The sequence below is a fragment of the Hipposideros armiger genome, unplaced genomic scaffold (assembly GCF_001890085.2).
Source record: "Hipposideros armiger isolate ML-2016 unplaced genomic scaffold, ASM189008v1 scaffold_703, whole genome shotgun sequence".
Taxonomy (NCBI): domain Eukaryota; kingdom Metazoa; phylum Chordata; class Mammalia; order Chiroptera; family Hipposideridae; genus Hipposideros; species Hipposideros armiger.
The window spans coordinates 552,960-575,388 of NW_017732053.1; the positions used below are offsets into that span (position 1 = coordinate 552,960).

The 22,429-nt window shown below is 43.8% G+C and overlaps 1 protein-coding gene across 3 annotated transcripts; it reads right to left on the reverse strand.

Moving 5' to 3' along the window:
• Positions 1-5,426: 5,426 nt before the first annotated feature.
• On the reverse strand, positions 5,427-21,806 carry PTPN18 (protein tyrosine phosphatase non-receptor type 18). 3 transcript variants are annotated; one of them, XM_019627053.1, is made up of 15 exons: positions 21,574-21,802; positions 19,327-19,435; positions 18,962-19,038; positions 18,788-18,883; positions 18,649-18,687; positions 11,379-11,447; positions 10,705-10,767; positions 10,339-10,481; positions 9,918-9,984; positions 9,754-9,831; positions 9,581-9,670; positions 9,230-9,318; positions 8,303-8,505; positions 7,870-7,944; positions 5,427-7,645 (listed from the first exon to the last, which is right to left on the reverse strand). In XM_019627053.1, exons 1-15 carry the CDS (start codon positions 21,664-21,666, stop codon positions 7,578-7,580), a joined length of 1,359 nt encoding a protein of 452 aa, XP_019482598.1. In that variant the 5' UTR covers positions 21,667-21,802; the 3' UTR covers positions 5,427-7,577. The 3 variants fall into 3 exon arrangements, with proteins under 3 accessions (XP_019482598.1, XP_019482599.1, XP_019482600.1); XM_019627054.1 differs by lacking the exon at positions 9,230-9,318 and having other exon boundaries at positions 9,752-9,831; positions 21,574-21,806; XM_019627055.1 differs by lacking the exon at positions 9,918-9,984 and having other exon boundaries at positions 9,754-9,811; positions 21,574-21,804.
• Between the last annotated feature and the right edge of the window lie 623 nt (positions 21,807-22,429).

The window sequence follows — 22,429 nt, forward strand, 5'->3', positions numbered from 1 at the left end:
GACTGGATTAAGAAACTGTGGTACATTTATACAATGGAGTATTACTCCGCTATAAAGAAGAATGAAATTGTACCATTTGCAACGATATGGATGGACCTAGAGACTATTATGTTAAGTGAAATAAGTCAGTCAGAGAAAGACAAGTACCATGTGATCTCACTTATATGTGGAATCTAAAAAACTGAATGAACGAGCAAAATAAACAAAAATGGTCTCAGAGGAATGACTGATGTTTGCTAGTTGGGAGGGTGTGGAGATAAGGGAGAATGCGATGGGATTAGACAGCATGAATAGGTAATTACAATATTGCCACAGGGATATGAAAGACAGTTTGAGGAATATAATTAATAATGTAAATATTTTGTAGGGTGTCAGATGGCCACATGTTTTGTTAGGGAGACTACTTCATGGGTGGGGTAGAGGCTTGATCACTGCACTGTACACCTGAAGCTGATGTTGTATAATATTGTATGTCAACTATAAGTGAGTATATATGTATATATATAGATATATAGATATAGATGATATAGATATAGATATAGATATAGATATATAGTCACGGGACGTGAAGTATAGTGTGGGAGTGGTGTCAAGGGAATTGTAATAGATATGTATCATATGGGGGAGAGGGGAAAGTGAGGCGGCAGACTGGGTAAGGGGGTTGTCACTTTGAGGAGTAAAAAGTATAACTTGCACTGTGTTGTACACCTGAAACTAATTTAAAAAATTTTTTATTTCACAATAAAAATTTTAAAAACTTAACCTTAAAAAAAAAAAAGAAAGAGCTAACAGGTTAGCCTACCTCAGTTTCATATATATGGATATACCTCCTTAGAGCTCTGGACAAAGAAATCATTCATCACTTACAGTAAAAACAGCAGTCAAAATAGTACCTTCTGAAGCCCCTACTCCCCATGGGGGGGATGTGACTCTCGCCTGTGCATGTAGTGGGTTTGCATCAAAGGAGAGGAACCCCTAAATTAGGAGGCTGTGAGATTTTTATCAGGGCTGCAGATAACCTACCTCTCCTCTTCTCCAGAGAGAAATTACTCATTTTCCTGTGATGCAAGCATCTTTGGGAGAGAGGAATGGGTCTCTGGGCATGTCATCCTGGACTGCAGGTGTGTGGACACAGCTGATTCAATCTTGAAGCTAATCTGCCATTTACTGAACCTGAACCCTTGACTCCAATCCTTTTCCCTTCCCCTGGGATGGGCTCTGGGATGTGTACAGAGGCTCTAGGGTAATTACAGAGTTTCTATTAATCCTTCCTCTGGGACAAGGAGTCTTTCCGTTGTGGTCACAAAATATGGTGAATGCTGCTGCCGAGTGCCATCCAATGGAAAGGCATCTTCAATACGGGAACCTTAGTAATAGTGTGTGACAAGTTTCAACTCATGCAGTGCAGTCAGTCAGGTGTGAGCTATGGTTGAGAGAAGGTGTGTTTTAAAGTGTGCTGTAAATCATCCTCCATCATGATAATGCTCCATGTCACACATCGCTTCTGGTATACGGCAATTTCTGTCAAATAAAAACATTACGGTGTGTCCTCATCCACCTTATTCACCAGATCTGGCACCGTGCAACTTCTGTCTCTTCCCCAAAGTCAAAATGATTCAGGACATTGAGGCAGCCACGACAGCGCAACTAGATGCTCATGAATGAGAACTTCCAGAACTGCTTCAGAAAGTGAAAAAAAAATGGGATAAGTGTGTCTGAAGCGAGGGAGAGTATTTTGAGGGAGATTAATGGCAGGCAATGTGTCTTTTACTGTAATAATTTTATTTTTAATTTAAACACTCACTGTATTGTTTGATCACACCTTGTATCTCTTAGGTCACCTTGGTGCCAGGGCCTCCTGGTATCTGGTCCCATCACCCGAGCACCCACGTATTCCCTTCCTAGCACTAGGTTTATTCCTAAGCAGAGACGTAAGCGGATGGTCTGAGGTGAAAGAGACAGAGACCTGAAGGTCCTGCTGCTCTCCTCTTCCCCAACCATGTTTCTGTACATAAGTTCCCTGTTAAACTCATTAACTGACAAGCTGGACTTGTCTGCCTCATTCTCTCGGCTCCTTCAGTGTTTGGGGTTCACTTTGCATATATGGCCTTTTTGTGGAAGAGCCAGCTAATCTGCAGAAGAGAGGACTTTGCCACTCTGAAAAGTGTCTGTTTCTAATTTGCTGTTCAGTCATCCTTGCAAAGATAATCAGTGCTCTGTCCGGCCATGCAGGGATATTAGAGAGCCAGAACTGTCTCCCAAAATTGGGTGGAGTGATGTCAGGGAGTGAGAGCATCTCAGGGACATGGCTAGAGAGGTGACATGGGCCTTTCTGTGTGTGGAGACCATGAGCAGCCCTTGGCACTTATTTTGAGTGACAACAGAACCACAGGAGGGTTCTGAGCAGATAAGTGTCATGACCTGGCTTCAGTCACAAAGGGTTCAGTCCTGCTTCTGTGTGAGAACAGACTTCAGGGAAGCAAGGGCTGAAGCAAGGGGACCAGTTGAGGATGGATATTGCATAATCTAGGCAGGAAATGGGGCTGGTGGAGCAGGTAATGGCAGAGGAGGTAAAGAGATAGTCAGATCCTGGGTATATTTTGAAGGTAGAATTGATAGGCTCTGCCAATAGCTTACATAAGGGTCAAAGGTGGATGGCAGAAAGGTTTAGATGACAGGAAATGGATGAGGGAGCTCCATTCTCAGTGGAGTCAGTTTGAGTAGGAAGATCAGGACTTCAATTTTGGAAATATGAAGTTTGGGATATTCAAGTGGAGATGTTGAGATATGGAGTTCTGTGCTCTATATTTGAGCTGGATCAATAACTAGAGGTCCATGGTCCAAGGTCTGGGTCAGGGAGGTGGGGAGCAAACAGCAAGAAATGATGAAAGAGTGATGGTGAGGCCAGCAAGGAGGTGAGTATGGGGTCCAAACACCCAAGTGAACTAAGTGTTTTGAGAAAGTCAAACACTGATGACTGATGAGTATGACAGGCCTGGCATTTAGCAACACAGAGGACACTGTGGATTTATTAGCAGCAGTTTCATGAAAGAAAGCAGCAGAAAGAGGAGAGAGAGGAGAGTGGGATTCAACATAGGATCAGCTCTTTTGAGGAAACAGAGTAATGGGGCAAGGCAGCGTCTGGAGCAGGAAAGTGGGGTTCCAGATGCAGACTGACACAAGCGTTTGAATGCAAGTTGCTTATCTGACAGATTCAGGGAGGAAGTGAGACAGGAAAGGAGAGGCAACCGGTCAAGGGTATGATAACATGCCACCTCCCACCACAGGCAACTGAAGCTCAGTTCTCCTGGGAGCCCATGAAACATACTCCTCCGTTATCCTGCATGAGGAGCGGTGGCTAGATATTTATACATCACCTTATTCATCGAATGAAGGTCCTTGGACAGAAGGGGGAGGATTCATTTCAAGGCACTTTTGGTCAACCAACGACGTGACCAGGTGGAGGCAGGCCAGCCCTCACTCTGAGTACAGGGGGGACAGGGATAAATGTGGGGCCCCAGGGCACCACAGCAGTACCAGGAGGGACCTTGGTGCACACAAGGGCCAGAGAGTCACTCAAGGCTCTGGGGAGACAGGACAACAAACACAAATGCTAAGCATGGAGAGTTTGAAGAAGTGAAAGAAGGCAGGGAGGCTGGAGCACCAGCACAGGGCTGCAGAACAGGGACCCTAGACGTCCAGTCTTCCCTCAAGTTTCTTGTGCTTTTTCCAAAGATATTTTATGCATATCCAAGGAAAATCATATGTATGTATGTTCATATAAAATATATATTTTAATATAAGTTAATATACTCTTTTTTTGTACCATGTGATTTGGAGATTTCCATACCAGTGCATATGTGTCCTCATTCCTTTTTATTATAGCTGCATATTCCATTGTAGCATTTATTTCACCAGGGCCCTGCCAAGAAGATTTAAAGTGTTTCTCATCTTCTGTTACTATAGATAGTGATACAGTGACTAAGCTGGTGAAATAGTCATTTGGAGTTCTGTGAGTACCCATGTAAGATAAATGCCTAGAAATGAAAGTTCTGGTTCAAATACTACATGCATTTTTAATTTTAACAGATATTTTTAAAGTGTTCTCCACAGAGGTATGAATTTATACCCCACCTGCACTATATGAGAACATTTGTCTCCTCACATCTCAGTCCACACAATCCATTAAATGTTTTCATCTTTGCTAACGTAAGTGGAAATGACTATCTCAGTATAGCTCTAATTTTCATGTTTTTTTAATTACACATGAGATAGGGCATCATAACACATTTTTGAGTTTTTGGCTTTTACTGATTCATAGGAGCTTTTACCTCTCAGAAAATTAGCCGTTTGATCTCACTTACAAATTTTTTTCAAGTTTGTCATTAATTTTCTGTGGACAGAAAAGGGGCTACAAACTAAACTGACAAGCTCAGGGGAGGCTAGCATGGCAGGCTCTGAAAACTTAGAGACCAAAAGTTACCACATAAGAAGGTTTGAACATAAAAATCCCTAACTAACAGTGGGTCATGGCGGGTAGTCATCTCCTAGGCCTGTAGCTTCCTTGACAAAAGTCAATCTTTACCTTAGGTGAGCCTGTCTGTTGTTGTCTTTTCCAAGATAACAGACCTTTGAAAGGTCAGAGTAATCTTTTCCAGACTCTTCAGGACACACCCCACCAGCATCAGGGCAGGAGACCACAGAACCCCTCATTGTTATCTTGTTGCCCGAATACCACCTCTATGTGCTGTAAACGTTATTAACTATCCTGTACCCATCAATGTAAAAGAAGTGTCTATTTTATTTTTTATCCAATCCCAGAGATTTCCTCTTATTTTGCTTTTTCCTGCCCTCTTATTAATATATCACCAATGGATTTCATGTAACCTTCCTTACAGCTCCTACTTTTAATGTATAAAATAAGCTACAAAACTGCCAATCTCTGGAACATTTTCTCTATCCATTGAGATTTTGCTTCTGGGCAATTATTGTCAGTTTGGCTTGAGTAAACTCATAAAGATTCTCTACAGGTTTGGATTTCTTACATTGACATTTCTGACTGTGCTTATGGATGATTTTTGTACGGTTGGAATATTTTTATGCATTAACATTTATTGAAATTTCTTTTGGGTTTCTGATTTGTCATTCCATAGTTTGCAAGGACTGCTGCAGTCCAAGATTATAAAGACATTTTCCCATAATTTATTCTAATACTTTTATGGTTTAATATTTTACATTTAAATCTTTGGTGCATATGGAATTTATTCCACTGTAAGTTATGATGTATGGCTCAAACTTTTTTTCCTAAATGACTACTTAATTATCTTAATAACCTATGTTGAATAAACCATTTTCTGCCCACTGATTTAAAATGCAACTGTTATCAAAGACTAGAGCCACTGGGTTTAAAGCAGGAGAATGCATAATCAAATTTACTTTCATTTATTTAGGTCTTAGGAAGAGCTTTCAATATTATCATTCCAACTATAAGTATATAGAATTCTATATTATTGTGGGGATAATCCCTGAAAAAATAAGAAATCTTCCTTTCTACGCCTGTTGTAAAAATCCAGGTTCACTCTTGCTCTGAACAATCACCTATGTGGCAACCCTAGGATAAAGATAACTCTGTTGTCACCATTTTACAGACTAGGAAATGTAACCAAGGAGAGACAAAGAAATTTGTGCAAGATCATACTAGTCAGTGACTGAGTCCAAGCTATTAACCATTATGGTACAGGCCTAAATGTTTAAAGAAACATTAAATGATTGCAGTTATCACTGGGCTACGGGAAGTGGGGATAAAAAGTTACCTCCTTAAACAAAAACTTTCACAGTCAAAACTTTTCTGAAAGAAAGAGCCTATTGAGTCAAATGCTAGCCAGAAAACGGCAGTTCCTGGGCCATGCAGTCTAAACCACCAGCAGCAGGGCTAGGTGGAGAAGGCAACCTGTCTGCCGTCCTGGAGTTGACAGGCACTTTTATACATTATGTTTCGGTGAATAAAGGTGTAAGTTGTTTTGAAAGAATTTATATTGGCTCCAGATAAGAGGGTGGGAAGGGGTGAAGATGGAGGACAGTTCTAGGATAGGTGCACAGTCTGTAAGGAAGAAATATTTACTACTTTTGATTGGCACCGGGCAATAGTCCTGAAAGTTCATGCTTAAGCAGGATGCTGTGGGGTCTGGTGGTCTCTACAGAAGTTTATTCAAATCTCCAACTTACATTCAGGAATGTGAGCAGTCTTTTGTTAGCTGGCCCATAGCTATTAACCAGTTAATCATTCTTGTCTCTTTCTCTCACTCTCCTGACTGCTGTAATTTAATTTAGGACATCTCAGAATTTTTCTCGTCACCTTTACTGTAGAGTTGCTGTGAAGATTAATAACAATCTATGTGCTAAGTCAGTGTTAGCTATTTGTATTCACTTAATAACTTAGGGCTTCTAAACACACCTTGACTCTCCTGTTTACCAGCAGCCCTGGAGTCTCCCTCCTGCCACTTCCATCAAGGTTAGCTCCAGTCCTTGCCTGAGAGTTTGGACTCCAGATGATGCTGGCCTCCTGTTCCCCATTAAACTGGAGAATCCCTAGGTTTCCTTAGAAGTCCTGGTTTCTGCTGGTTGAGCTGCTTCTCATTCAGAGACCTTACAGCACTCGACAAATTAATTCATTGCCACCAAGCATTGTCTGTGCAATCAAGGGTCTATGTGGCTGGTGTCTGGCTGGGAATACTTCTAGCTAATTAGGAGTCTGTCCTCCCACCTGAGGGTGGATCTGGCTAGCTTAGAGGTTGCCTTTGTCTGTTCAGGAGGGATCTGTTTATATCTGTCTGGGAGTCTGTCCAGCTAGTGATCCATCTGGCTGGTGTCTGTCTGGTTACCTTGCTGGGAGAGGGGGGTCTGTCTTTTTGGTGGTCTCTTGTGCTGGGGTGGTCTGTCAGGCTGTTGGTTCATCTCTCTCTCTGGCTGGAGATCCATCCATCCAGCTGTGGACTGACCCTTTGAAGGTCTGGCTGTCTAGAGGTATGGCTATCTACCTGTCGAGGTTGGTGTCCATCTGTCTGTCTGCCCATTTAAAGATCTTTTTACCAGTCTGTCTGAAATCAGCCTACTTGGCTGTTGGCATGCCTAGCTTGGATCTGTCTGAATGGTGGGGGAGTCCATCAGTCTTTGTCAGGGTCCATCCATCTCCCTGTGTCATCAGCTGAATGTCTGCGTGAGGGAGACATAGACACTGAGATGAACTAGTCTATTATATGGTAATGGGGGCAGTCTCTAGAATCCCATCTGTCCACTCTCTTCTTCACAACTGGGGAGCACTTGGGGATGGGCCCATTCCTTATGCTCATTTTTGAATCTGCTCAGTGTAGCCTCACCAGTCGTTATCTCCCACTACCTCCCCCAGCCTCAAGCCTTGAATGCTATAATCACTGGGACAAAACCCCCACATTTCCCACCCTGAGAAATTTTATTTTGATCCAAGCCCAGCCTTCCCATGCCCAACACTTCACACAGCAGAGCATGGCCTCAACATCCAGGCAACCACGTGGAGTAGCAGACAGGCCTGGGCGCAGCACTCACACCCGGCTCCACTCGGCAGGCGGGTCCCGGGGCCCTTTAGGCCTTCCGATGCGCAGGTTGAAGCCTGGGAGAGGAAGGGCATGGTGGGTCTCATGAAGAAGCGGAGATGTGGAAAGGTAGGCAACTTGTGGAAGACCACCCCTGCGCCTCCAGGCTCTCCTGGCTCACTGCAGCCCCATCCATAGGACTTTGAGGGCCTGAGCCTCATGCTACCGTTCCTAAAACCCAAACTGCAGGGATTCAGCCCAAGTCGCAGAGTCCCAGCTACTTGGGCTTTGTCTTACTTACCTAGCCCACCGGTCTGAGATCCATCAGCCACATCCTCATAGGCGCCAGGCGCAGCAGGGCTGGGGTCCGCAGGAACTGTGGGCAGGACACCACACCCCATGCATCAGTTCGCGCCGCCCGTGGAGTGCCAGAACCAGCCCAGGGCAGAGACCTCCACCGGGTCGGATAGGTCTGGCTAGGAGCGCGGGACCGGGCCCATCGGGAGGGGTGTACACCCGGGGCACCGCCAGGTCCAAGACCCCCGCCCAGAAGAGATGGCATCTCTGGAGAAGCTCACCCAGCCCCGGGCCCACTTCCGGGCGTGACCAACCAGCGGGCAGCAGCCCCGGGCGGTGGCCAGTCTGGCCTGGGGGACGGAGATCCAGCAGCATGGGGTCCCGAGAAGGAGCAGGTGGGGGCCAGCCCTTCCCAGCCCAGCGCCAGGCCGACTCACCGCGGCCGGGCAGCACCCCCCGTGCGTCCTCCGCGGGCGCCTGCGTCCGCCGGGCACGCGGCATAACCTGGCTGTAGAGCGGAGTCCCCTCCGTGCCTTGTGCCCCGGACCCCGACCCGGTGCCGGCCGGGGCCCCGCGCTTCTGCACCACCGCGTACGTGTTAGCCATGGCGAGGGCCCGGGGCCCCGGCACTGAAATGCTCCTGCAGTGTTGGGGAGGCAGGGAGGAAGTGAAACCGTCGAGCTGAGGGAGGGCCGGGTGGGGTAGAGTGCTCAGCCCACAAACCCTCCGCTTCCTTCCCGCCCCAGGCGGCGCAAGGCTGGGGGCTGGGAGCAGGCAGGTCTGGGGGGAGAGGGCGGGGTCTCTGGGTAAGGGGCTCTTGTTTGCCTGTCTCAGCTCCCAGCAAGGTAAGTGAGTGAAGGAGGGAAGGGGCCAGCCTGGCAGAGGAATGGGGCAAGGCATTGGTTTTGAGGAGAGGTCATTTCTGTGTAATTGTTTATTGGATAAAAGAATGAGGAAGTGGCATCTAAAGAGGAGGAAAGGATAGCCTCAAAATGGAGAGCCAGTCTCAAGGACGATTGGGCGTAATTTCTGTTGCCAAGGAGGGTCAACTCAACGTCCGCAGCACTCATGTCAAGTGGGCGGTGTCAAAAAATATTTGCTGAATTAATGAATGACTAGGGGAGCGAGGGAAGGGTTAACACTGGACCGCAGGGCTAGCCTTAGAGGCAAAGAGGCATGGGATCTCTGGGGATTAAGGAGTCCTAATGGGGCAGGTTCCCAGAGCTCAGTTCAAAGGGCCAGCGAATATTTACTGAAGTGAACAGCAAGGACAGGAATAGCGTTTCAAGGGTGAGGAAAGGGTTAGCCTCAGAGCTGAGCGTGAGAAATTGCAAAGGGAAGAATGAAGGGCTGGAGCTGGGTACCTGAGGACCCCGCCAGGTGGGCGGGGCATGGCAGAAAGGGCCAGGGAAGTCCGGAGGGAGTGGGCATTGTCATAGAGTGGGGCACAATTCTGGAAAAGACCGGAGGGTAAGGGCATGAGGCTTCAGGGAAACTGGCCAGGCCCCTGATGAAGATCACTGTGGGGTACGCTGAAGAGGGAACAGGCTGATAAGGGAGCAAGGAGGAGGTCAAAGGTAGACATCTAGTGAGTCAGTCCGTGGCCCCCAAAGGAGGCCAGGGCTGGATATGTGATGGGGTGGTCCTAGACCTGTGCTCTGGGTTCTGGTCTGAAGATGCTGGTGTATGGAAGGGTGGGAAGGGGGTCTTGGTACCTCCTTGAGGTGCTGGGACTGGGGGTTGGCATTTTGGAGTGCTGAGAAGAACATCTGGGCCACCGTGTGGTGCAGGAACCTGTATTGCTCCTGGAAGAGGAAGAGGGGTCGTCAAGAAGGGAAGACAAAGGAGGTGGGACATGTCCTTGGAAGGGGGAATCTGAGGCTCACACCTCTGTCTGCACAGCTGTAGGCCGCTGCTTCCGCATCTCGAGGACCAGATCGAAGAGGCTGAAATAAGGTGGGAGCATCTGGGGCAGAGAGACAGCGCTCATGAGCAGGCTCTCCTGGGCAGGGGATCACGCTGCACAGGCACGCATGCGTGGCCTCTTCATACCTGGGTTAGGAGCAACTGTCTCACATAATCCACCGCACACAAGACGCCTGTTCGCCCACAGCCCGCGCTGAAATGCAAGAAGAGAGAGTTTGGTGGGGGCCCGCCCACAGCCCTTTTCAAGTGGGCATTTGGGGGTGGGGGCCCTAATGGGGGGTTTCCTGCAGCACCTTTGAATTCCCAGATTCCCCAGGTTATAATTTAAAAGAAAAAACTTTTTAATTGCTTACATTTGTTTAGCATCAACTGTGTGCTTGCTACCCATCAGGCAGGTTGCCTTCAATAAATGCTAACAATTTCAGGTGATGCAGCAAGAGCAAGTGTGGCCTCAGGCACTCAAACCGCAAGACCAGCTCCAAACCTCCCTCCCCCACTTCCTGGCCCCTCTGTCTCACCAGACCTCTGTAAAGCCCATCTACTTAACCTGCAGTGAACACAAAGGGGGCTGGAGCCAGAGCCCTGGAGGTGACGGGCTTCCTCCACCATGGCGAGCACATGGTCCGGATTGCTGGGGACTCCTCTGTCCGGCCAGGATATATACTGCAGCTGGTACACAGAACGATATTTCTAAAACACAAGAAAAGTGTGGCAAAGAATATTTAAAAAAAGAAAGAAAAGCATTTATTGGGCACCTACCACATGTCAGGCCCAATTCTGAACACCTTCCTTTTAAATCCAACAGATAATAACTGAGGAGATGGATACTACTGTTAATGCCCATTTTACAGATGAGAAAACAGACAGGAAACAGCTCTCCCTGTGTGGGAACCTCTTCCTCCCCTTTTAGTACCTTCTGGAAGGTGACCTGAAGGGACCGGAGTATGATGTCTTCATTCAGCCATGTCTCCCTGGCCTGCGGATGGGGGCAGGAGAGAAGAGGGAGGAGAACAAAGATCGCAAGTGCACAAAGATATGTTTATAGAAAGCAATGCATTTCTGATTTAAAATCAAGTATGAACAACATATTTTTAAAAATTAAGTTAGCCCAAACATCCCCCATGGCTTTTGTGAAGCAAATATTTGACAGAGGGTAGAAAGAGGAACCATAATTAAAAACCTAAATAAGCTTATTTACAGTGGGGAAAAAAAAAGATTTCTTTGTGTGTAAAACAAGTTTTACTACCAACTGTGTGCATCACATCAGGTGAGAGATTTTCCTGAGTTGTTTTGAAATGGGAATGGACATAAAGATTTAAGAACCTAACCAGGTGCATTTATATTTATAGACATAACCATGATCATGGTTAAAATGCAAAAGCAATGCATATATTGAGTTATGACTGTTTGCATATTAATACCAGAGAGTTCCTTGCAGTGTGAGAGGACTGTGGGAAATGTTTTGTGCCCTTTTGTTCTCCTTTTGTGCCCAGCCCAAAAGCTTTCACACCCTGAGAATCTTCCATGAAAGTTCCCACAACATCTAAGACTCCATTAAACGCTGTTTCCACCTGTGCCCCAGCTCACCAGGGTGATGCAGAAAAGCCCAATCTGCAGTGGCTCCTGTTCTTGGGCCCAGTAACGCTCACACTTTTTCTGTAAAAGGCAAGGGAGAAAGGGCAGGGAGTGAAGAGGGGGAGTTTGCTTCACAGTTCACACTCAATACATATGCATTCCACAGGACCCCAGGCATTGCTGGTGGTAGCACAGGCAGCTGCAGCTCTAATGGAGGCCAGAGCCTCATCAGTTTAAACACACAGACTGAGTGTCGAGCTTCTGACAATGCAGGAGGAAGATGGTCCAGAATATTCTCCTACTGTAAGCAACAAGAAAATCTTAGATAAATATATTTTCAGACATTGGACGACAGGCATTATAGGACTGTGATCACTGAACAAAGGGAAAGACATGCGTCAAACCCTGTGACCGCTCCAGCTTACTGCTGAGAGGCAGTCACCAGGCTGCTGGACACAGAGTCCAATGATCCCACTGAGCTGAGAAGCCAGAGATCATGGCTCAGGAAGGCCAAGGCAGCTAGAATTTTAGGGCAGAGTCCAGGAAAGAACAAAATGATGCAAACAAAAGAAAAAAACTCCAGAAGTCTACATAGAATTCGCTTTGAGTCTTTAGCTGAATAATAATCTGAGCACATATATATAATGTGAAACCCTATGAGGCAAGGCAAGAATAACTCTCCATCAAAGAATAATAACTAGAGACCTGTAAGATGAACATTTCCTATAGTTCACAATGGGACAAGAATAATTTACATTCCCTCCAGCCAGAGTGGAGACCTGATTGATTATAAGGGGCATTTAGTAGGGGACCCAGAAGGACCACATGTTAGAACAAAATTAATTCTAGAATAAAGGTTACTCTAGACCTGCTTTTAAAAACAAACCTCAAAATGATCAAACATCCGAAAGTAACTTAGCTGTCTTCCAGAAAAAGGTCCAACACTCTTTAAAGGAAGACAACAAAATCTAACACCTTTGTAAAATTAAAAATTCAAGCATCCAATAAAAATTTACTAGACATACAAAGAAGCAAGAAAATATGACACATAACCAGGAGAAAAATCAGTAGAAAAAAGACTCAATAGGTCTCAATAGATATGAGGAAAGACGCAAAGACCTTAAAAATAGCTTTTATAAATATAAATATACTCAGATGAAAAATAGAACATGAATGTGATAAAAAGTGAAATCAAAGACTTTTTTAAAGACCTAACAGAATTTATAGAGAGGCAAAATAAAATACAGTGCCAAAAAAAATGTATACACATTTTGAGAAAGGAAAACTGTATTAAAATTGTAATACTCAATATATACCAGTAACGAAATACGAATACAAGTCACATTTGACTTCTGCAATTACAAGAGGTGCTCAAAATGGTTACCATGAGCATCCAGGTACTTCTAATTACGGTGAACTATTGCTTGAGCAATGTTGACCCAAGTGCCCATTTGTATACATTTTTTTTGGCATCCTGGGTATACGAAATGAAAATTTCACTAATAGCAGATTAGTCACCAGAAGAAAAGATCAGTGAACATGAAGACACAGTGATAGAAACTACTCAAAGTGAAACAGAGAGGAAAAAATGACTGAGAGAAAAATAAACAGAGAATCAGTTACCTGTGGAAATATATCAAGTGGTCTAATGCATGTGTCTGGAAGGAGAGGAGAGAGGGGAAAACAGAAACTATATTTGAAGAAATAATAGCTGGGAAAAAATTTCAAATTTGATGAAACTATGAACCCACAGATTCAAGGTCAATGAATCATATAAACATAAAGAAAACCACACCAATGCAGATCATGATCAATTGCTGAAAAAACAATGATAAAGAGAAAATCTTAAAAACATCACACAAAACAAGACACATTACACACTGAGTATGAACAGCATAAGAATGACAGCAGAATTTTGTCAGACGCTCTTCAAGCCAGAGGTCAATGGTGTGACATCCTAAAAGTGCTGAAATTTAAAAAACAAAACAACAACAAAAAAAACCTTTCAGACAAACAAAAGCTGAGAGAACTTATTACAAGAAAACCTGCATTATGAAAACTATTAAAGTAAGCTCTTCACACAAAAGGAACATGATACTTGATGGAATATGGATCTACACAAAAGTATGAAGAGTAAAGAAAAGGTAAAAATGTGGTGAAATGTAAAATATAGTTCTGATTTTTAACATCTTTAGGAGATTTTTTTAACATCTTTAAAATTCATCTAGTGAATTTTACCAAATAAGGAAAAATTAATAGCAATCTTTCACAAGCTTTTCCAAAAAAAGTGAAGAAGAGGTAACATTTCCCAACATATTAAGCATTTCCCAACATATTATATGAGGCCAGTATTGCTCTGATACCAAAACCAGACATAGTCATCACAAGAAAACTACTAATCAATATCTCCTGGATATAGACACAAAAATCATTAACAAAATACTAGCAAAGGATTATACAATATGACCAACTGGGATTAACCCCAGGAATGCAAAGTTCATTCAATATATGAAAATCAATCAATGTCATACACCATATTAATAAAAAATAAATAAAACAAAGACACATGATCATCTGAATAGATGCAAAAAATTTGGGGACAAAATTCAACACCATTTCATAATAAAAACATGAAAGAAACTAGAAATAGAAAGGAAATTCCTTATAATTAAAAAAAAAGTCTAAAAAGAAAAACAAAACAAAAACCTACAGCGAACCTAATACTTAGTGGTGAGAGACTGAATGTTTTTCCCTTAAGATCAGGAACAAGACAAGGGTGTTTGCACTTTCCACTTCTGTTGACTTTGTACTGGAAGTTCTAGCCAGTGCAATTAGGATAAAAGACATGAAGGAAGGAAGGAAAGGAGGGAGGAAGAGAGAAAGAGAAAGAAAGAAAGAAAAAGAAAGGGAGGAAAGGGAGAAAGGGAGGGAGGAATGGAGGAAACCCAGGCTGAAAAGGAAGAAGCAAAACTATCTCAATTTGCAGACAACATAATGTTATATATATAGAAAACCCCAAAGAATACACACACACACACACACACACACACACACACACACACACACACACACACACACAATTAGAGCTAATAAGTGAGTTAAGCAAGCTTGCAGGATACAAAGTCAATATGGAAAAATCGATTATATTTCTATATAGAGAAAACCATTTGGTTTGCAATAAGCAAACTGAAAAATGAAATTAAGAAAAGCACTTTATTTACAATAACATAAAAAAATATAAACTACTTAGGAATTTAACAAAAGTGCAAATCTTCTAGACACTACAAATCATTGCTGAAAAAAATTAAAGAGGACCTAGATAAATGGAAAGATATCCATGTTCATGGATTGGAAGACAATATTAAGATGACAACGTTAAGATGGCAAACTGATAGACTGATTCAAGCAATCTTTATCAAACTCCCAAAAGGCATTTTGAAGATATTGGCAAGTTGTTATTAACATTAATAGGTGTGTCGTAGATACCTGAGACCACCTCAGGTCTGATGACTCACTAGGAGGACTCATAGGATTGAGCATAGAGCGATACTCATGGCCATGATTTATTACAATGAAAGGATACAATAAAATCAGCAAAGCTAAAAGACATATGGGGTGAGGTCTGAGGGAAACAAAGTACTAGCTTTCCAAGGATCCTCTTCCAGTGGGCCACATGTGCTTAATTCCCCCAGCAATGAGTTGTGACAACATGTGTGAAATGTCCACAGAAAGCTCATTAGGGACTCAGCCCAGGGTTATTATTGGGGCACTTTATGTGGGAGGGATGTAGGCACCCTCTGACTAGCAAAACTTGTACCAAAGCAAAAAAAAAAAAAAAAGTACCAAAACTTTGGATTCCTAGAAGGAAAGCAAGTGTTCACATAAATCATATTGTTTGTATAAAAAGTGAGCCACTTTTATTAGAAATCCAATTTCCAGCTATGAGCCAAACTTGCAGGGAGGATTTTTAAGCATAAGCCCTTCTGCCTGCTTGGTTAGCTCTTTTCTGTACAATAAGTGACTGAGAATAGATAGCAAAGCAATCTTGAAAAAAGAAGAACAAATTTGGAGGACTTCCTGATTTCAAAACCTACTACAAAGCTACAAAAATCAAAACCACATGGTACTGGCACAAACACAGACATATCAATCAATGGGATAGAATTGAGAGTCCAGAAATAAATCCTTACATTTATTTATTGTCAATTGGTTTTCAACAAGGATACAAAGACCATTCAATGGGGAAAGCATAATCTTTTCAACAAATGATGCTGAGACAACTGGATATCTACGTGCAAAAGAATGACTTTGAACCCCTACCTCATACAATACACAAATATTAACTCAAAATGAATCACAGACCTAAATATAAGACATAAAATTATAAAACACTTAGGAGAAAACATAGGAGTAAATCTTTATGACCTTTAGTTAGACATTGATTTCTCAGCTACAACACCAAAAGCACAAGCAAAACAATAGACAGGCTAGAATTCCTCAGAATTAGAGTTCGTGCTTCAAATGATACTATCAAGAAAATGGAAAGGCAACCCCCAGAATGGGAAAAATACTTATAAATCATATATTGATAAGGGACTTGTATCCAGAAGAACTCTTTCAACTCAAGAATAAAAAGACAAATAACCGAATTAAAAAATAGGCAAAAGGTCTGAACAGATATTTGTCCAAAAAAGATATACAAATGGGAAATAAGCATATGAAAGACTACAGTGAGATACCTCTTCCCACCCATTAGGACAAAACAGAACCAGAAACTAACATGTGAAATGGTGCAGTCACTGTGGAAAACAAACAAACAAACAAAACGCAAAAAAGTTAAACAGAATTGCCATATGATCCAGCAATTCACTTCTAGGTATATACCCAAATGAATTGAAATCAGGGACTCAAAACAGATACTTATACTCCAATGTTCATAGCAGCATTATTCACAATAGCTAAAAGGTAGAAACCACCCAAATGTCCACCAACAGCTTAATGGATAAACAACATGTAGTATATATAATATATACAGTGTACTATATTATTCAGCCTTTAAAAGAATGAAATTCTGATACATGCTTCAGTATGGGTGAACCTTGAAAATATTATAAGTGCACTAAGCCAGATACAAAAGGACAAGTATTGTCTGACTCCACTTCTATGAGGGACCTAGAACAGACAAATTCATAGAGACAGAAAGTCGAATAAAAGTACCAGAAGCTGGAAGAAGGGGGGAAAGGGAGTAATTGTTAAATGAGTACAGAGTTTCTGTTTGGGATGATGAAAAAGATCTGGAAATTGATAGTGGTGAATGATTATACATTCTGAATGTACTTAATGTCTCTGACTTGTACACTTGAAATGGTTAAAATGGCAAATTTTATGTTATGCATATTTTACCACAATTAAAAAAAAAGACAAATATCACTTTACACCCAATAGGGTGGCTATAATAAAAGACAATAAAAAGGGTTGGTGAGGATGTGAAGCAGTTGGAACCCTTAGATATTGCTGGTTGAAATGTAAAATGATGTAGCCACTGTGGAGAATTGTTTGACAGTTCCTCAAAATGTTAAAAATAGAGTCAGCAAATGACCCAGCAATTCCACTTCTAGGTATATACCCAAGAGAAATGAAAACATACTTCTACACAAAAACTTGCACACAAATAGCAGCATTATTCATAATAGCCAAAAACTAGAAACAGCTCAAATTCCATAACGTGATGAATGGATAAACAAAAGGTGCTAGATCCATTCAATGGAATGTATCATTCGGCAATACAAGAAGTGAAGTAGACACATGCTACAATGTACAGGAACTCTGAAAACATATGCTGAGTCAAAGAAGCCAGTCACAAAGGAGAACATAGCATATGATTCTATTTATATGAAAAGTCCAGAGTAGGCAAATCTAGAAAGATCAAAACTAGAGTAGGGGTTGCCTAGGGTGGAGGTTGGTGGGAAATGAGGAGTGACTACTAATGGATACAGGGTTTTCTAATGGGGTGATGACAGTGTTCTAACAGTTATTGTGGTGATGGTTGCATAACTCAGGAATAGACTAAAAACAACTGAATTGCACTTTAAATAGATGAACTGTATCTCAATAAACCTCTTTTAAAAAAGATAGTCTATAGTAAAAATAATAGTGTATTGTAGAGTATATTACATATTTAGAATTAAAACCTATGGCAACAGCATAAAGCATAGAAAGGGAAAATTGGAATATGCTATTGTAAAGTTCTCACATTTTACATGAAATGGTATAATATTATTTGAATGTTAACTGTGGTAAGTTAAAGATATATATTGTAAACCCTAAAGCCACCACCACTAAGCATATAATACAAGAAGGTGTAACTAATAAGTGTATAATAACTATGAAATGGATTCATAAAAATTCTCAATCTGAAAGAAGACAGAAAATAAGAAGAAAGGAACAAAGAACCCATGGAACAAATAGAAAACAAATAGCAAGGTGGTAGGTAGATTTAGACCCAATATTAATGAGAGTTACATTAAAGACTGAATACTCCAATTAAAGCAGAGATTGTCAGAGTGGGTACAAAAGTAAGTCCCTACAACATGCCATCTACAAGAAATACACTTTAAAAATAAAGATGAACATGGATTAAAAAGTAAAAGAATGGGAAAAGATATATTATGCACACTCTAAAGAAATTTAAATAGCTATATTAAAACCAAAGTACATTTTAGAAAAAGGAATAGTACTAGCAATAAAGGACATTACATATTGGAAAAGGGATTGACTTATCAGAAAGACATAACCCTATCTGTGTATTATAGTTTAATAATAGAGTTTTAAAATTCCTGAAGCAAAAACTTAGAGAAATGAAAATAGACAAATCTAAAATCTGAGTTGGAGATTCCTTCACCCCTCTTTCAGAGGGAAACATCCAGGGCACAGGCCCTGAGGCAGAGCAGTCCTGGGCACACCTGAGGAACAGCAGGGCCAGAGTGGTTAGACTGGAGTGAATGAAGGGGATAGATGGAGAGGTGAGAGCTGTCACAGGGAAGCCACAATATAGGGCCTTATGGTCTGGGGTGTGGAATGTGGTGGGAAGACCAACAAGTGAGGGTTTGCCAACACTGAATAAAAGTGAAAAGATCAACAAAAAAATTAAGAGAAGAATAATGGGCTTCCAACAGAGCCACTGTGATCACTCTGAGAACTGGGCCCTGGAGTCCTGGGATCGGAGAGGAGCTAGCAAGACTTTTCCTACCTCCTCCCTGCACAAGGGGCTGGGGACACCTACCCTCCCATTCTCCATCTCTCGACATGCCATCAGGATCACCTAGACAAGAGGGGTAACAGGAGAGGGAGGTGATTTGGGTTAGGGGGTAGGAGAAACAGGGCCAAGGGAGGGCCCCACTTCACCCTCCCACAAAGCTGACCTTGACCCCAAACTCCCAGACAAGGCGCCAGAAGTCTAGCAAGGTATGAGGCAGGGGTCCCTGTGTGGCGATGTAGGCCAGGCTTCCATCTGTGCCCTGGTAAAAGCTAAATTCACTACCGATATCCCATTGACACCCCACCACATCCTCCCCTTCCCTGACTCCCAGCCAGACCCGGATGAAGTTGCCATTGATGTAATCGCCTTGTCCCTCCTCCTGGAGCAGAGAGAGGATCACTCGTGTCTGATCATCTGCCATCAGGAGAGGTGAGAAACGTGGAATTTGGGGTTGACAGGGGTATCAAGGCCCTGCCAGCCTTCCGGATGAAAGCTAGTGGGGAAGAAGGCGCGTCTCCCCGCCCCCAACCGTCACCGCGCACACTCAGCAGGGACCCCACGAAGGTACTCCCCTGGGCTGTGACCCAGTCAGGCTTCAGGAGGGAGCGCCTGGGGTCCGGTGGTGACAAGGTCTGCAGGGTGTGGTGGGGGTGCAAAGTGGCTTCCCCCCCACACACACACCCACCCCAGGCCTTGACTTACAAGGCAGCACGTCTTTGTAGCGGTTCTTCCTCACGTTCCCTGGCTGACTGCCCGCCTCCGTGGAGCACATGCCACCAGCCTTCCAGGCAGCTGAGCGGGCCTGGATGTCCTGGAGGGAGGGAGTGCAGGAAAGGAGGAGAGGAGAGGAGCCAGGTCAGAGTTCTCATAGAGACACAAGACCGTGGCCAGTGAGAGGTGAGTGCAGGCTCCGGATAGCACAGGGCCCGGCTAATTATAATGATATAATAATAATAATAATAATAATAATAATAATAATAATAATAATAACAGCGACTCAGAGGGCCTTCCCTGTGCCAGGCTCTGTGCTAGGAGCATTAGATCACAAGGTCCCTCCCAAGTGGGTACTATTATTGACGTTGCTTTGTGCAGGTGAGAAAGCTGAGGCACCACATAGTTGAGCGACTTACACAAAGTCCCACCCTGGAAAGTGGTACAGTGTGTTGAACTCAAACCTCTCAGTATTCACCCCCTATAGACTTAATCCTTGTTACACTGTAAACAATGATTGTGATATATTATGTATTTAATATAACAAAAATGATATGATATATAATATGCAATGTATGTGAAATACAATGTATAACATTACTCATGTAACAAGATACCATAGGAACATTTTTACTGTTAGATTATTATAATTAGTAAATAGCATATTACCATCATCATCAGGTATTCATAGACATGATGAGAATAACACCTGCTAAGCCATCACTGGGTGCCAGCCACCATTCTGTGCTTTACTTAGTATGCCCATTAGGTCATGTAAGCCCTCATGGATATCCTAGTGTAGTGGGTACTACTGTTGATAATTCTATTATACAGATAAGGAAACCAAGACCTACAGGGGCCCAAAGATTCCTGTGAGTGCAGGAGGCTGGCCATGCTCATCCCCCACCCACCTTAGAGTGAGTGGGTCCTTAGCATTGCTAACTGCCCCAGACTGGACTGAGACCGGGATGGGCATGATGTCATATACCACCTGGGTGTTATATGTTTACATCTAATATGCACATTTTCAAATTGAATAAATTATATCTTTTGTATTTATTGTACATTTCTCATATAAAGTATCTGTTTTATTTGTGTAAATTATTTAGATTTATTTTATACTTTTATCTATTTGTTATATATTTTATATTTACTTAGGAACTTATTGAATAATTGCTTATTTTATAAATTATAATTCCCTATGTTGCATTTGTTTATTCTATTGTTTTATGAAGTTATGTTTGTGTAAATTATAATTTATATTTATTGTTACATAATGACTATATATTTATATTTATTAATAAAATTATTTAAACTTGTTTATTATCTATTTTTATTGTACTCAAGTATTATATAAAGTCGTTTATTGTATAAAGTATTTACATATATTTATCAAACTTTTAATATATTTATTGTATATCACATATTTCTAAATTTGATATATGTCATCATGTTGTGTTTACATGTTTACGTATGTTTGTTACATGTTATTATATTTAAAACATCTCATTACGTGTAGTAAACGGTGCCTACGAGGCTATATTAGCATTCCTTACACAGGGCTTGCACTACTCCCTGTAATGTTTAGAATATTTATAACTAGTGACAAAGGCTCCTACAAAGTGAGCGCGCAAGATGTGCTAAGCGCTTTTTACCCACACCAGTTATTTAATCCTCAGGCCAGTTTAGTCTTCAGCGTCCGCATTTCGCCCAAGGAGAAACCGAGGCCAGAAGGGATGGGTTAAGCGCCGTGGGACCACAGAGCCAATCCGAGCCTGGCGTCCACACCCTCTCCACAGCAGGGCCTCCAGGTTCCTCTTTCCCCAGCCGCTTCCTCCACTGACCACAAGAGTGAGTGACCACCCCGGGTCGCCAGGAGCAGGTGCGCGTCAGCCCCGCCCACACTCCGCCCAGCAGCCCAAAAGTTCCGGGAGCGCGACCCGGGCGCAGGGACCCGAGGGTGAGTGCGGCCCCTCCCAGCCCGGCCGTGGACTTCGCCCTCTAGGGCCCTGAGGTCAGAGCGTGAAGACAGACAGGACTGGAGAGCGACACACAGAGAAGTACTGAGGACAGAAAAACAGAGAGACCTCGAGGCGAGGAGACACTGTAGATGCCGAGAGAGAAGAGAAGAGAGAAGAGAGAGAGGAGAGAGAGAGGCAGAGCGCGGCAGGGCGCACCCGACGGTCCAGGGCGAGGAGCAGCAAAGCGCCGCGCAGTCGTCCATACTCGCCCACTCACACTGAACTCGCCGGCGAGGACCGCCCCCTCCCGGCCGCCCCGCTCCTCCAGGTGCTCCAGGAAGCTCCGCGCTCGGTCCAAGCTGCTACTCATGACGCCGCAGGCCAGCTGGGTCTAGTCTGGCAGCTGCGCCGGGAGCTCGCAGCCTCAGCGAGTGCCGCTGGAGGTCGAGGCCCCGCCTCCGATCTCGCCAGCCAATGGGAGTGCGCAGCGGCCGGCGCCCCTTGGCCAATGACTCTCAGAGCCTTCCCAGCCTCCTTCACAGGCTTCCAGACCCGGGCGGCAGCTTTCAGATTCGGTCCTCGCGGGCTGGGCTGGGGAAATGAGTCCAGCGCTGGCGCTTCCTTTTCTTGTGGCCGCCGCGCCGGCCGACTAAGCCCTCAGAGTCCCACGGACACTTCCCCCCGCTTGGACCTGGGATCCGCGCCCGGGGCCCATCTTCCTCCTAGTGCCCGAGGTGGGTGGATGCCCGCGCGCCCTTGCTCTGCTCCCCGGCCCATCTCTTGGGAACCAGGCTGCATCGGGGCGCGAGCCGGGGCGTGGGATGGAGGGGAGTGGCGGCACGTGGTAGCTGTGAGTGGAGACGGCGCCGAGATGGGAGCTGCAGCTTCTGCTTCGGGGACCCCGGGGTGGGGGACATCTCACTTGGTGCGTTCCGGTGTGGTCCAAGGGAAGTCGGAAAGGTAACCGCGGGGGAAAATGGCCCACGGGCACCCGTGCTGAGAAAGACCCGAGTGGAAGCAGATGCTCCTGAATCCGAGTATTTCCTGAGGGTCCTTTTTCTGAGTTGGGCTAGGAGGAGCTGGGGGCGCCAGGACCCAGTCCTAGTTTGAGGATCTCAATCTGCATATATTAT

Coding starts and splice junctions, on each gene's coding strand:
- PTPN18 (XM_019627053.1), bottom strand. CDS start 21,666: ATGAGTAGCAGCTTGGACCGAGCGCGGAGCTTCCTGGAGCACCTGGAG. Junction 11,448..18,648: donor GAGAGATGGAGAATGGGAGG/GTAGGTGTCCCC, acceptor TGCCTTTTACAG/AAAAAGTGTGAGCGTTACTG. Junction 9,832..9,917: donor GACAGTTGCTCCTAACCCAG/GTATGAAGAGGC, acceptor TCTCTGCCCCAG/ATGCTCCCACCTTATTTCAG.